The 15430-nt window shown below is 38.3% G+C and overlaps 1 protein-coding gene and 1 long non-coding RNA gene across 3 annotated transcripts in view; one reads left to right on the top strand and one right to left on the bottom strand.

Moving 5' to 3' along the window:
* LOC121257267 overlaps window positions 1-3396 on the bottom strand; it is a 73386-nt gene extending 69990 nt beyond the window's left edge. Inside the window, exon 1 of the long non-coding RNA XR_005939182.1 lies at window positions 3285-3396. This is a non-coding gene — a long non-coding RNA (uncharacterized LOC121257267). The remainder of the gene's footprint in view (window positions 1-3284) is intronic.
* LOC121257262 (AP-1 complex subunit gamma-2-like) overlaps window positions 1-12289 on the top strand; it is a 38237-nt gene extending 25948 nt beyond the window's left edge. Inside the window, exons 16-18 of one of the 2 annotated variants that reach the window (XM_041158209.1) lie at window positions 53-225; window positions 495-599; window positions 11782-12289. In XM_041158209.1, coding sequence (XP_041014143.1) covers window positions 53-225; window positions 495-599; window positions 11782-11877 — 374 coding nt within the window. In that variant the 3' untranslated portion in view covers window positions 11878-12289. Of the gene's footprint in view, window positions 1-49; window positions 226-494; window positions 600-11781 lie in introns of both variants that reach the window. The other variant, XM_041158208.1, reaches the window with a different exon arrangement.
* Window positions 12290-15430: the final 3141 nt, after the last annotated feature.

Raw genomic sequence — 15430 nt, 5'->3', positions numbered from 1 at the left:
GCAGATATATTCTCATTCAAAGTAGTGATATCACTTTCTTTCTGAACAGAAGACAATGGTCCAGTTTATCCATCTATCATTGCGTTTGAGAGCAGCTCCTTGAGAATAATGTTTGACTTCTCTAAGGCACCAGGAAACCCCCAGAAAACAGCGATACTGGCTACTTTTACGAATTTGTCAGAAAATATCTATACAGATTTTATTTTCCAGGCAGCAGTTCCGAAGGTAATGCCAGCTCATGGGCTACTAAATATGTCTATTTTACTATTGTTTAATCTGTGAACTTATCATTGGACGCTCCCTTTTTCTGTGGTATTGTACTTGCTGTTTTAAAGTATATATCCTGCCTTCTTTTGTATTTATAGGTGATATTATTTTCTCTCAATGTAGATTAATCACTCATGTTGTCTGATTTCTAAGTATCTTGAATTATTAGGTTTATTTTCTTTACTTCAAGATTGAAATTCTGAAATTTCTTGTGATTTTGAATCCAGTTTCTTCAACTGCACTTAGATCCAGCTAGCAGCAATACTCTCCCTGCAAGTGGAAATGGATCCATAACACAAAATTTGAGGGTTACTAACAGCCAACATGGAAAGGTAACTTGCATATTTTTTATATATCTGTGCGGATGTGAACCTGAATTTTATGACAGTGCTTACCATGCTTCACTTTGTTATCCAAATAGCACCATTTTTTCTTAACCTTGATTTAATTTAGTTATGTCGGTAATATTTACTTATCCACATCATTTACTTGTATAAAAAAAAAAAATTTAGTTATGCACATCCAGCTGCTCTTTTTTTTTTTTTTTTTTTTTTTAACTTTCTTTTTAGAATGTTTTGAATTTTCTTTTGGGTCTCCCCTGTGGGAGATTGATGTTAATTTGAGCTTGTGCTGCTATAGCCAAAACATAAAGCTATAGAAATAAAGGGGGTGGGGGTGTCAAAATTAAAGGTTTGGTTGTGAATGTGAGGGATGGTCTAAAATAAGGGGTTGGGGTTGGGTTTGGGTTTGGGTTTTTCGGGTAGAGTTTTAGCTTTACGGGAAAGAAGGGGTTGGGGTCGGGCTTGGTGTATTTTGGATTGTTCTTCACGGGTTTTTTGGGTCATTAGGGGCTTCTAATATGGGCGAGGTGTTTTCTTGTATACATTTAGTATACTTGGTTACTCCTTTTTGATATATATAATATTTTTACTTAAAAAAATGTGAGGGATGGTCTGAGTGGGAATATTTCCAATAATATTATTGGTTCTGGCCCATTTAGCTTGTGCGCAATAAAGTTGGCACGTAGGTGGATTTTAACGGCTTTCCTGGATTGGACGTCTAATGTTCTAGAGGATGTTCTTTATATGGGGTAGATCTTCTAATCCTATGTGATATGCTCATTTTGAATTTCCACGATGATCTATGGAGTTGCCTTCCAAGATCGGGTTCTCCATGCCTAAGCTTTTTGCTTGGTTTACCACCAAAAGTTTTGTTCTTGCTTCTTTGGTAGTGGGATCATATGGTGAAACTCTATTTGTCCAGGCCTGAAGAGGATTTTTTTGTCATGACACACTTGTGCAAGCATCTTAAAAGCCTTCCTCACTGCCATATAAAAGTCCAATTTTACATGTTCATGGGGAGTGAGCCATGGTTCCATCTTTTGGCGGCTGGACGTGGATTGCCAAGATTCTTTGTCATTTTTGTACGTCTTTTTGCTGTTGTAATCCATGCAAGTGTATCTAGGATTTCCTGGTTGTGGACCACCTTACTTCTTAGAAGCCATGCCATATCATAGCAATAGCTTTGAACAAAAGGAAATAGCAAGCTTCATCCACTTGGGTATTGAGTAAAAGTAAAAGGGTTTAAATGACTTATGCAATCTATCAATGGATCTACAATGAATGCCTGGACATTTATAGGCCAATATGACACTCTTAAGAGCACTTGAAAGAAATGAAATGACGCCAATAGGTGTTAATTGTCTCAAGAATCGAATTGCAGAGAGGGCATGATACATCTTTGTGTTCTTCAATGCATATGAATTTGGCCAATGTGGTTCTAGCAGGTAAAAGTTCTTAGACAACCTGCCAAATCGGTTACGTTTAGGTAGTGAGGTATTCTCAGGTATTCTATGAATAGTAATGAAAAAGTAATGAAAATGTAATAATAGAATATTGAATAATAGTGAATAATAGTAAAAAGTAGGTGAAAAGTAATAATAAAATAATGAATAGTAGTGAGGTATTCTGAGAATACCTGAGCTACTCTCAGTAGCCAAACTATTAATCATTCGTGTAGGGGGGGATTGACCAAAGATGTTTCCACTTCCTGGGATCAAGGGGATTGGGGTTTTGAGGACAACTTATGTTTCTGGTGGTCTTTACTTAAATATAAAAAAAAGAATGTTTTTGATGGTCTTGTTGTCAAAATTTCAAAGATCCATATTTTAAGCTCGTCCCGTCCCCGTGGTGTTAATTTTATGAAATCCGAGACTCGAGCTTCTCAATGGCATCATTAGCATGGAACTTATTGTGATGCAGGTTGGGGTCCGAAAGTTTTTAGGCTACGGATCCATGGATCATCCCATACATGCTCCTTTTGACCATCTCTCTTGTTGTAATAGGGGCCTTTCCCGATCAGGTCACTTGATTTATTAGTACTCTAGATCTATACTGTTGTAGTAGTATTTCAGATACTAGAGTTACTTTGGATAGACCATCTAAGCTTGGCAACATGATGATATTGATTGTGTTGCTGCTTTTTTTGAGTATCTTTCCCTCAGTTCTTTGCTTCTTTGGGAGAACAATGGAGCAACTAGAATATATATATATATATATATTTAATGTAAAATGAAATGTACCTATAAAAAAAAAAAATGAGCTTTGTTGATGTCATTCAATTTTCTTAATCATAACCCTCAAACCTTTTTGGGCAATTAGATAGTATCCAATGACTTGGGGTAAAATTCCTGCATCTGTTGGATTTCATGCAGTGGTCTAGAATGGCTGATGGCTATGATGGAAGTAGTATTACAAGCGGGGAAAAATTTGGATTTCACAAAACACTTCCGCGAAGGCAACATAATATTCATGGCTCAAAGATGCTCCAACAAGCATGGTAGGTTTCTAACTATCACCGAAAATGGTGGAGGAGGCTGGTGGAGTGTTGTAGTCATTCCTGAAGGGTATGAAGGTCTGGGTTGGGAGAAATTTGCTGTGGAATTACGCAGAGCTGCGGATATGCTTTTTGCTGATGGGTCAAAGAAGGAAAACCATAAGAAGAATGAGAACATCAACTTGGAGGTGAATCATAAAGACCCAAGTACATCCACGGTGGCGAGGCGATCATATGCAGCAGCTCTGAAGACCGGTCATGATTTGGGGGTTCATAGTGAGGGGAATGATGTAAGTGGTTTGTGGATCACGCCTCAGAACCAGCTTGTTGTGATGCATAATTCTTTAAAGGAGATGGAAACTCAACTTGTCGAATTGAAGGCAGCGATAACTTTTTTGTCTACGAAAATAGACCTGCTTTCAATTGGAGGCAACAAGGTTGTAAGGAACAAGACTAAGATAGGCTCGAATCCTTTAAACTCAGATAAAGGAAAACGGAAAATCGGATTTGGCCCTGTCCTTATAACCAGATCTAGAAGAGTTTGGCGGGTCAAAAGGAAGTCTGGGTTATTTGAAGTGGGTTCTATGTCGGGTATTGGCGTAGAGACATCTGTAATAGAATGTCATTTGCCTCAGGTGACTTTTGTATATGAAGATACTATGGCTCCCTCGTTGGAGTTGAAGGAAAATGGTGTCATACCATTGGTGAAGGGACCTGCTGAAGTTGCACATAAAGGGTCACTAGAGGTGAAGGGACCTGATGTCACACCATTGGAGAGAATCAATCGAGTTGCTGAGGAGGTACGGGATTTGAATATGGATTTGGCATTGGTGCCTTGTGTAAAGGAATGCCTAGAGTCGGGAGTGCAGCTGGATACTGTGTCTGGGGATATTGTGTCTCCCTTGGTTTCTCTTCCTCCAATAGCAGATTGGATTCTACTTAAAGTTAACGAGATTCAGCAGTTCGTGGAAATTTCATATGGAGGATGTGAAAACCAATTTAAAGAACTAATTATTGCGATTGAGGCAAGCATGCGCTTGAAACCAAATCAAGTTTCAAGAAAAGTAGGGAGTTACGTCTTTTTTTGGCAACCAACTACAACGCTAAAGGTGGTAGCTCAACTAGAGGGAAGTCTAAAGGGAGGGCATTGTGAAGACAGGAACAAGGGGTTGAAGTGGGTTTTTTGGGCAGAGTTTTAGTTCTACGGGAAACGAGGGTTGGGGTTATTTTTAGTGTATTTTGGGTTATTTTTCACGGGCTTTTTGGGTTATGAAGGGTTTTCTATTATGGGCAAGGTGTTCTTTTGTATACATCAGTGTACTTGGTTACTCTTTTTGATATATATATAATATTTTTACTTATAAAAAAAAAAAAATTCCTGTGTCTGTTAAGACCCCACTAAAAGTTTTTGAGCATTGTATGTAGAGATGAACAGAGGGTTTTTGGGAATAGAACAGTAGTCGTGTTGTAGGAGGGAGTGCAGCAGCGATTGTCTTGGTGAGAGTGGTCCTGGTCATTTGGGACAAGACTTTCACTTTCCAACCTGCTATCTTATATTGATTTTCTCTATGATCTCTGCAAAAGCTTCTTTCTTAAGTAGATGGTGTCCAAGATACTTTGCCTTGTTGGGCATCATCTTATTAAACATCGAGGATATAGCCTCGGATGCCCCCGGAGGTACGTTCTTGCTAAACTGAACACTAGATTTTGTGATATTGAAGATGTTCTTGCTAAATGAACACTGGATTTTGTGGTATTGATGTTCTGCACTCACCAAAGTCAGTTGATGTCCAAGCATTTTAGCACGGTACAGGCCTCTTCATGTGCTACATGGGTGAATATAACAAAATCATACGCAGAAGGAAGATGTGAAATTGTTGGAGCTGATCTGCTAACTTTGAGTCCACGCAAGAGACCTAGTTTTTCTTCTTGGAGTACGAGCCTTGATGGGACATGTAAGTAAAAAATGAAGGAAAGGTGGGAGGGGCTCACCCTGCTGCACTCATCTAGATGAAAGGGGCTACCATTTGTCATTTTACAATATGTTGGAGTCACAAACATTGTTTGTTGGACCAAACCCATTTCTCATCAAACCTAAAGTTTTTAAGGAATGTCAAGATAGAATTTCACTTCATTCTGTTGGAGGCTTCTCCATAATTGCCTTTATTACCATGAGGCTTGCTTTTCCAGTTTTTATGTTTCAGCGTGTTGCTCATAAGCCAATATGGAGTAATCCTAGATATGCTGGCCTTGAACAGGCAGATTGTTTTTTTGATCGGTAAACAAATTTTTATTGATCAAAAGAGTAGGCAAGAGCCCAAGTATACAGGACATATACAAGAGCAATGCCTAATGGAGTGAGTAAAGCAATCAACCAATGGAATGAGTAAAGCATTGAAAAATAAGTTTCTAAGCTCATCCATTGACCGCTTTTGGTCTTCAAAACTTCTTTCATTCCTCTCCCTCCAAATGCACCACCATAGGCATATTGAGACCATCTTCCATACTGATGCAATTTTAGAGTTGCCCAGAATGCCTCTCCAAGAAGTTAGGAGGTCGCTTACCCTTCTTGGCATCACCCAAGCTAGTTCCAACCGAGCAAAGACTTCATTCCACAAAGTTATGGCAATCTCACAATGAAGTAGTAGATGGTCAATGGACTCTCCGTTCTTCTTGTACATGCAACACCAATCCATGACTATGATTCGGCGTTTCCTCAAGTTGTCTAGAGTAAGAATCTTCCCTAAAGATGCCGTCCATACAAAAAATGCCGCCTTTAGAGGTGCCTTTGTCTTGCAAATGCTCTTCCATGGGAAAAGATTTGTGTTGTGCGTGGTCATGGTTTGGTAGAAAGAGCGGACTGTGAATATCCCTTTCTTAGAGGGGCACCAAAATATCTTGTCTTCAACTTCCCCCGACAAATGGGTGGAGTACACAAGGTCAAAGAACGCCCAAAAAGCATCAATTTTCCCAATCTTGTGCATCTTTGAGGAATGTAACATTCCACTGGGGAATACCATTGGAGATGATTAATGATCCACAATTGAGGCTTCTTTCATTCTTGCTAAGCCATAAACTTGTGGATAAACTTCCTTTTGAGTGCCCTATTGCCGCACCATACATCATGCCAAAATTTGACCTTGGATCCATTACCCTTAGTAAAGCGGATATTTCTTGCATATCCCAACCTCTTCTTATATGCTTCCATAGCCCCACTCCATTAGGCCCACTCACCTCATTAGAACACCATCCTCCTCATGGTTCCCCATGCTTCGATTCGATGATGATTCTCCAAAAGGCACCCCCTATTCATAGTGATATCTCCATAACCATTTGCCAAGCAAGGTTTTGTTGTAAGATTTCAAGTTTCGAATACCGAAGAGCAAATTGTGGCCCATTTCACCAAGTGGAATTTAAACTCGTCATTTATCCCCTCCACTGATATTGCTTCTGATTTGGCCAAGTTTCACAGTCAACCCTTATGTAGCTTCAAAGCATAATAGGAGGGCCCTCAAGGATCGAATTTGATCATGGCTGGCCCCACAAAGATTAAGGTATCATCGGCGAATAATAGATGAGATATGTTGAGCAAGCCAGTAATTGCCTCCCCCATTCCAGATATGAACCCACCCACCATTACACTTGAAATCATCTTTTACTAAAAGCTTCCATCACACACAAAGAGTAGCGGAGATAGAAGGTCACCTTGTCTCAATCCTTGTGAGCTTTTAAAGAAGCCTTTTGGTGTGCCATTCACCATATTTTTTAAGGATATTATTTCGTACCAAAGGTAGATTGTGTAAGGATATTATTTTTGAAGAACTGTTTTGAAGTGATTTGCAAGGATTTAGAGATTTCCTTGTAGATGGTATTGCAAAGACCTATAGGACGGTAGTGGCCATTCCACCATTGGTGGCATGGCTCAAATCCCAAACTTTGGTTGGGATTGACTTTGATATCATCTGTAATGACCAAGGAAGGCCCAAGCCATTTCTGGGCCTATACTCAAAAGCATTAGTCAAAGTTATAATTGGAGCTTCTTAAAATTATTATAAAGTAGGATGGTGCAGGCTGTTGTTGGGGGAGGTTTCTTATCGGGTTTCCAGGTGGGCAATGGTTCTGGTGGCCCTACTATCATTTCACACCTTTTTGCAGATGATATGTTAGTTTTTTGTGAAGCGGATAGGAGCCAGATTAAAACTTTACGAGCATTGTTACTTTGCTTTGAAGCAGTATCGGGGTTAAAGGTGAATTTGGGCAAATCTAAGATGGTTCCTGTGGGTGCGGTCTCTAATATCCGAAGCTTGGCAAGCCTGCTGGATTGTAAGGTGTCCTCTCTCCCAACAAAATATCTAGGCCTTCTGCTGGGACATTCAAGAATAGAGCTATATGGAATGGGGTAGTGGAGAAGATAGAGAGAAGGTTGGCTGGCTGGAAACGAGTGTATTTATCAAAAGGGGGCCGCCTCACTCTTATCAAGAGTACTCTCACTAACCTCCCCACCTATTTTTTATCTTTGTTTCCTATGCCTGTAGGGGTGGTGAACAGAGTGGAGAAACTCTTCAAGGCGTTCTTATGGGGAGGCATGGGGGAGGAAAAGAAATTCCATCTGGTAAGATGGAAGACTGTATGTGCCTCAGTTGTGAATGGGGGGTTGGGAGTGTGTGACTTGAGAATTTTTAATAAAGCTTTATTGAGAAAATGGCTTTGGAGATATTATTTGGAGGGGGGAGCATTGTGGAAGGATATTATTGATGCTAGATATGGTGTCGCTTGGGGTGGCTGGTTCTATAATGAAGTGAGAGGGGGGTATGGTGTGGGCTTATGGAAGTATATAAGGAAGGGGTGGCCGTGTTTTGCAAATCAAATCCGTTTTGTAGTTGGTGAGGGCATCCGTATCAGATTTTGGTGGAATGTGTGGTGTGGAGATCACGCATTGGAAAGAGCTTTTCCGGCCTTATACCGTATTGAAGTTAATAGGGAGGCATCAGTGGCGGATGTGCGTTTTTTTCTCTCATGGTGCATACCAATGGAATATTCTTTTTAAAAGGGATTTCCATGGCTGGGAATTACTTATTGTTTCAGAATTTTTCAGCTTACTATATTTCACGGAGACTACTTTGACACAGCGAGATAGCTTGAAGTGGCGGTCTAATAATCACAAGATGTGTACAGTTAAGGCGTATTATAGCATCAAATTGATATTGCTCCGTTTCCTTGGAAGAACATTTGGAAGTCTCAAGTGCTTTCTGAAGTAGTTTTTTTTGTTTGGAGTGCTGCTCTTGGGAAGATATTGACCACGAACAACTAGAGAAAGAGAGGATGTGTGGTGTTGGAGTGGTGTTACATGTGCAAGAAGAATGGAGAGTCTGTGGACCATCTATTATTATATTGTGACGTAACAAGGGTGTTGTGGGATGAGATTTTTCTTAGGGTTGATCTTGCTTGGGTTATGCCTATGAGGGTGATGGATTTGTTGGGATGTTGGCCAAAGATGCAAGACTGTCATCAAGTGGCAGCAGTGTGGAAGATGATCCCGTTGTGTATTATGTGGTGTATTTGGATGGAAAGGAATGCGTGTTGCTTTGAAGATAAGGAACGCACAATATCCGAGTTGAAGAATTTTTTCTCCACGCTCTATTGTGTTGGTTTTCCACTATTGTATTACATGGGGATAATGTTTAGGATTTCTTGTCTTTAATTTACCACTCTTAGAATGTATTTAGGAGGTCTTATGTATACTTCCTGTGTACAAGAGCTATGCTTGTTTCATTCATATATATAATTTCTATCTTTTACTGATAAAAAAAAAAAATTATTATTATGAAGGGTTAAACTTTCACTGTCTCAAGCACTGTGGGATCCATTCACCACCCTCTCGTGCTAAACTTGGGGTATTATAGTTTGGTTTTGGATAAAAAGATATAGTCGGTGTTTTGACTTCTGATAAGTGCATGTAGAGTTTGAATTTCAATGGATGGGCAAGCCATTGACAATTCCATGCAATCATGGCGACATTTGGGGCTTGATTAGGATTGCCTCCTCAGCAATCATGAGTTGTGATCTTTAAGTTTTTTTTCCCACCCAAGTGAGTGCTTTGGTCTTGCAAATAACATCTTTTCTTGGTTTGAGATGGTGGGTGAGCTGAGAGCATTTGTTAATTTTCTGACCCATCGGTTCCTTTTTCCTTTGGTTTGCATCCATCTTCAAGATCCGCTCTTGGGCCATGTGGTGTTCCTGCAAAACAGACAAATTGAGTGGGCTTAGCTCCCCAGTTGAGGCGTTTTTGTCCATTTCCCTTTTCTAACATTCAGCCTTGGAAGAGAATTTGAGTAGAAATCTCTTCTTCTCCAAGGGCATTCCTGAGCATATTCCCTATGATATATCAAAGATCTGAACGGATTCCAGCCTAACTTCCACTTTATATTCAGCAATGGCTTCTCCTTTATGCATGGGTCGATTTGCTCCTTCCAGTTTCTGGTCAGTTTCCAATTTCATCTAGAAGATTTCAGTCAATGCTTGATTATGGGTATATTTAAATCTTCCTCAATAAGGTTCAGAATATTTGTCACCATTTCCTGTTGCCATTGTTGAAGGTTTTGAGGGTTCATATTTTCATGTTGCATCGAGATGACAGAGGTAGAAATGGGAAGAATCCTCGTGGAGGGTGGATTTTTGTAGATGATGGGTTCAGTTTGATCAGATCAAGGCTGGGTTGAACTGGCTGGGGGAGTTCTTTTCCTTTCAGGGGGATACTAGTTTGGAGGTTTTGGCCTTTGGTGGCTGTTCACAGTGGCCTGGGTAGATGGGGATGGTTTTTTGGGGCTCCTCTATTCAAGTTTCATTCGTGGCCTGTAGAATTGGTACTCGGTTGGAGATTGGGTTGGATTGAAGGTACAGTAGTAGTCTAGATGTCCTATACCTCCACACTTGTGGCAAAGGTCCGATACATATGTGAACTGTATCCATGTTTTGATGGTATTGGAGAATTGAAGGAATAGATTAGGTGGGAGAGGTTCATCAATGAGGGTCACGTTGGCTCAGAGGTATGAAGTTTTGCTGACTCTAAAACAGACTTGCAGTCAACATCATTTAAGGTTCCCAATAATTTCAGCTAGTGATCTAGCAGTTGGTTCAGACAGGCGATCTGGTGGGAGAAGTTGATTTGGTGAATGGGTAAGTTCAGCTTACCACTCCTTAAGAAAGAGGAGAATGCCCTGAATGTTCCATGGGCTGTGTCGTAGAGCTCTATTTCTATCATCTGAATTTGTGAGGGTGGAAATGTAGGTGGAATTGCCATATTCTTCAAGACAGAAGCCCCACGAGGCTAAGATTGGAAATTTTACGGGCGAGCCGGGGCTCTGGTTCTAGAGATATCAGATCTTCCAGCCAGTTTATAGAGTTTATTCTGTTGATAAGTATGTTTCTGTTGGCTGGAGTTGTGTCCACGATAAAATAGAAAAAAGGAGGGAGGGGGCTTAGAAGATTAACTGATTTGATGATAGTTGTGAGGAGTACCATTGTTCAGTGGTTCAGTCTGCTGTAGTGGAGGTGATGGAGTCTGTTGCAGTTTGCTATGTGTTTTATTTATTTTCCGATTGTTGAGGAGCAGATGCTGGGGCTTGTTTGTGGATTGTTAAGAAGATGGGAGACGTAACTGGAGGGATGAGGATGCAGATTTCTCAATCAGAAGTAGAAAGGCTCAAGGGAGCAGGGTAAAAACATGCTCTGGGGGACACCATTGGGAGTGTGGGAGCCTTTGAATCAATCCTACCTTGAGACTAGAGCTTGAAATATATCTACTTGCAAGATGCAATGGGTCTTGGAAAGCAGGTCTGCACATTGACTTCCGCTAGATCTGTGGTGCTGGTACCAGATATAGAGATGTTGTTAGGAGCTGAGTCAATGTATAAGAGGCAGACATGTAAGGAGTCCGTAGAGTAGTTCAAAATGTTGTTTTCGTAATAAATGAAGTGGAAATTTTAATCCATTATCATCTAGATTCACAATCACTGAAACTTGAAGCCTCGGGCTTATATTATTCCCCATTGAAGTGCTGCTGGGATGTGGAAACCATCATAATAGATTAGTGGACTGCAGGAGTTTATTTTTGCTTCATACTTCACTATTTCTATGTAGCTGACTGAATGCATTCTTAAAATGGACAGAATTGTAGAATCAGTATTATATTACCAAAGTACACAAACAACCAACAATAATCTGTGAAAATTGTGAAGATTTTTGTCCTTTAGTTTTAGTGGAGCCTTTGTAGCTGCATGGAATGTCTTTCAACAGTCTATGCTATAGTTGATGTTTAGCAAAGAAGACAAACAACCAACACTAATGTCGGTGAAAGTCTGGATCTTTTTATCCTTCTATTTTATTGGACATACCCTGTCAACTCAATGGAATTTATGAGATGAATTGATGAATTAAGTTATTATTGCTTCTGACTGGTTTCGTGGTGTTTAGTACTTGTTTGTGGAATCCAGTAAGCTCTACTGAACAAAGACTTTTTCCTACTACTTGGTGTTGGGTATCATGACTCTTATTTTTTTCATGTGGTCCCGGATCCTATGGCTTGTATTATTCTACTGAACCATATCTTAAGGAATTTTCACCCTTGTTTGTGTATGAGATGCTAGATAATCAAAATTACAAAGTTTATTTTATTTTCAGAAATCTCTTGTCATGCGAATGAGGATAGCTTATAAGTTCAACAATGAAGATATTTTGGAGGAAGGGCAGATCAACAATTTCCCTCGTGGTTTGTGAGGTTGGATGGGCCTTTCAGTGTGTTAAAGATTATGATGCACAAGCACATAACTTTCTTGCTGTTTGTGGTATTAGTGCAATCTACTGTTTCAATTGGAGCTGATTTTGCATTAGTTTTGCATTAGTTTGACATTTTACGTCCATTTGTAGGTGTTTTATGTACATTATTTCATAATATTCCAGTAAAGAATTCTTAAAATTGATTTTGCCTTTAGAGGCAGAGAGAGAGAGAGAGAGAGAGAGAGAGAGAGGAGAGAGCTCATGGAGACATATTGAGTACTTGAGGTGTTGTCTTGTAGTTTGAATTACTCGCCGAGCTTTATTCTTTGGCATCGAAGTCTCTTGACTTTAAACACTGATAAGCATACTCCGAATGCGATTTTGTGTAATATTTCATCAATATCAGTGAATATTTTACTTTCGTGTTTAATATCTACTTTTCTTAGTTTATTGTAAATTCTGAGTGCAAGTAGCGGTAATTAGGAGATGAAATTTTTATAATCTATTATTTTGATTAGTTATATTGCAAGAATGGGTGGGGACGATCCTATTCAGTCTCACCCATGGAGGGAAATAGCTTAACCTGAAAATAATAAAGATTGATTGTCTTGCTCAAAGTTATAACTGTTCGGAAAGAGAAGGCATTTCTCTAAATTGCATTAGTATAAGGAATTGTACCGACGAGACATTGTAAAAGGCGTTGCTTTCAATTACAAAGACATCTTAGGATATATACATACTAAAGACCACTGGTTTCCTCAGCTACCTTGGATCAAAAACATGGTTCCCTATAGAAAACCTCAAGACAGTTTTGCTCGCTTCCTTCGAGATGAAACCCAACTCATATATTATTTCTTGCACACAAGAAGCCCAATACAATTTAGTCAATAATCTGCACAACAAGATATACACATCGGACTCGGATTCGCAGGCAAATTGGTATACTGGGAGGACAACATTTATTTGACACACCGTTTATCATCCGCATAGACATGCATGAAGCCAAATATATTGGCGTGTGGGAATACTGACACCGTTTATCATCCGCATAGACATGGAAGCAAAAGAGGATAGAGAAGATAGGAAAAGGGTAGCATTGTCAGAGCTGGTGGCTACAAAACACGCCTTAACATTGCAAATGTCAACTTAAACTTGCATGCAACAACTTGCCTACCTCCGAAAGGATCCTTCCACTCCACTGGATGAGCATCTTCGAAAATTCAAAGCAATTGTGATAACCTTGCAACTATAGGCCGCACGGTCAACGAAAAAACCAAGGTATTTTCTCTCCTCAACAATCTTGGTGGTAAGTATGAATCATACACAACAGCCTATGTTGAAACCTCCAATGCATCAAAAGATAGATTGAGGGCATCTTTGGATAATGAGATGAGATAAAAAATTTTAAAAGTTTTCATAATTTTCTTCCAGTAAAACGTCATTCAAATACAAAATACTTTTTAATTTCAAATCTTCAATTTTTTTTTCTAATCATTACCTAAACACAACAGCCAATACAATTTTTCTAAACTTCCAAATAAAAGACAAAAATAATTACTACTTTTTCAAACCTCAAAATAAAAAAAATATTAAAAATTTTAATTCAAATATTTTTTTAACTTTATAATATTTTTATTCAGCTTTTTCTCTATCAGTTCTCAAAACCTAATAAAATATCTTAACTCAAACCATTTCATTACTATTTACAAATGGTTTAACTAACATAAAATCGGTAGCCATATTTTAAAGGAAAATACAATGTGTCATTTCCACTTAATTTTGTAGAATTGATGAAATCCGAGCAAGGGATGTCAACCTCTAAGACACTAGTTGTGGCCTAGCTAAAGTTTGGCCAAATTGTAACTAGAAAATTCACTCTTATAAATTTAGCTAATCACTTTTTAATAACATCAAATAACAAACTCTCCAAATCTATCACTATTCTATTAAAATATTGATTTTAGTATTTACATTTATTTTAATTCTAATTGGGATATTTATTCATTATTTCATTTTACGTTTAAAGACGTCTATGATCTATATTATCACTGGCAACTAGAAACAAAAGAAAATAACCTCAACTCAACAACTGGAAACCAAAATATGGTACTATCTTGCTGAACCATAATGACCAAAATCTAGAACTTGAAGTACTGGACCCAAAATCGACAAAGAATGGGAAAAGAAAGGGAAGGTGTTCGACAAATCTTGAAGCGGACCCAAAATTGACAAATAAATGGAAAACAAGTGGAAAAGAACTTGAAGTACTGCAACCAAACAACAAAATGGAAAAGAAAAAAAAAAAAAAAAGAGTAATGTAGAGAAATCTGGGTCATGATGCAAATGAATTGACAAAGACCAAAAAAAAAAAAAAAAAAAAAAAAAAAAAATCATTCAGCGACAATGGGCCTTATCGAAAGGCATTCGGCGGCAATGGTGGCAGAAGAAAGGATCCCGCTTGACTTCTTGCAAAGTTGGTTTTGTGTTCAATTTGTCACCTTGGGCGATGGTAGTGTTTTCATAGAGTAAGGAACCAGATTTGTGGGGAAGGAGGCTTCACGCGGGACTGAGTGAATTCCAGTGGGAAGAATATTTTATGGCCAAAAAATAATTTGGCCAGGAATTTGGGTTGGCTAGATTTGGCCAGCCAAAACCATGATGGCCAAAATTACTGTACACTTGCCTAGTTTGATGTAGATGTTTTTAAGTAAATTAGCTAAAGTTTGGTCAAAATGTAAGTATGCCTAGTTCACTACTAGTGCTCTAAAGATCTCAAATTACATCTTTAAAAGTAAGAAGAGCACTTGGTTTTACACCTTCTAACCAAGTTTATTTATTGTACATGGAGACCAAAATTCACCCTTCAAAAGGCATAACTTTGTAAAATAAATAGATTTGAAGAAACTATATATCCTGTACAAACAAAAAAGGTGAAAACACAATATTGTTATAAAACTCATAATCAAAAGGAGATCAAATGGTAAATTATAATCAAAAGATTATAATTCAAGTTTATTTGTTGGCACCATCGTAGTTATTGCAGACTACAGTACTTCTTGAGGAGTTTATCAAATCAATACAATGTCAAACCCTTGTTTTTAAGCATTCTCTCGTACATAGAGATGGATCAAGAAAATAAATAAGACATAATAAAACAAGCAACCATAAATAAACTAAGTTTTATTTCACTAACAACTGACTTCCAAAGAAAGAAGCATCGGATTCACAAATTCTAATTGAAAAACAACATTCTAGCTGCTGCATACATATTAAGGATGATCTTCATCTTCTTTAGAATTCTCAACCTTCTAGCTTGACAAAAAACAAGATATTTATAAAGATAAAAGCTTCAAATATCAAATTAGTATCATCAATGAAGCTTTTCATAAATAAATAAAAAATCAAATAAATAAATTGTATTTCTATCTTTCCAGACTACAAATCATCCCACTCACTTGGCTTTCCCTTTTTTTTTTTTTTTTTTTTTTGAAGTTGTTTTTTCGTGTTTAATAGTATGTATAATAAGAGAAACTTTTGTGTGATTCATGAGCAT

This window comes from Juglans microcarpa x Juglans regia, chromosome 3S (assembly GCF_004785595.1).
Source record: "Juglans microcarpa x Juglans regia isolate MS1-56 chromosome 3S, Jm3101_v1.0, whole genome shotgun sequence".
Lineage (NCBI taxonomy): Eukaryota > Viridiplantae > Streptophyta > Magnoliopsida > Fagales > Juglandaceae > Juglans > Juglans microcarpa x Juglans regia.
The sequence above is the reverse complement of the archived record's forward strand: the minus strand, read 5'-3'. Positions and strand labels throughout refer to the sequence as shown.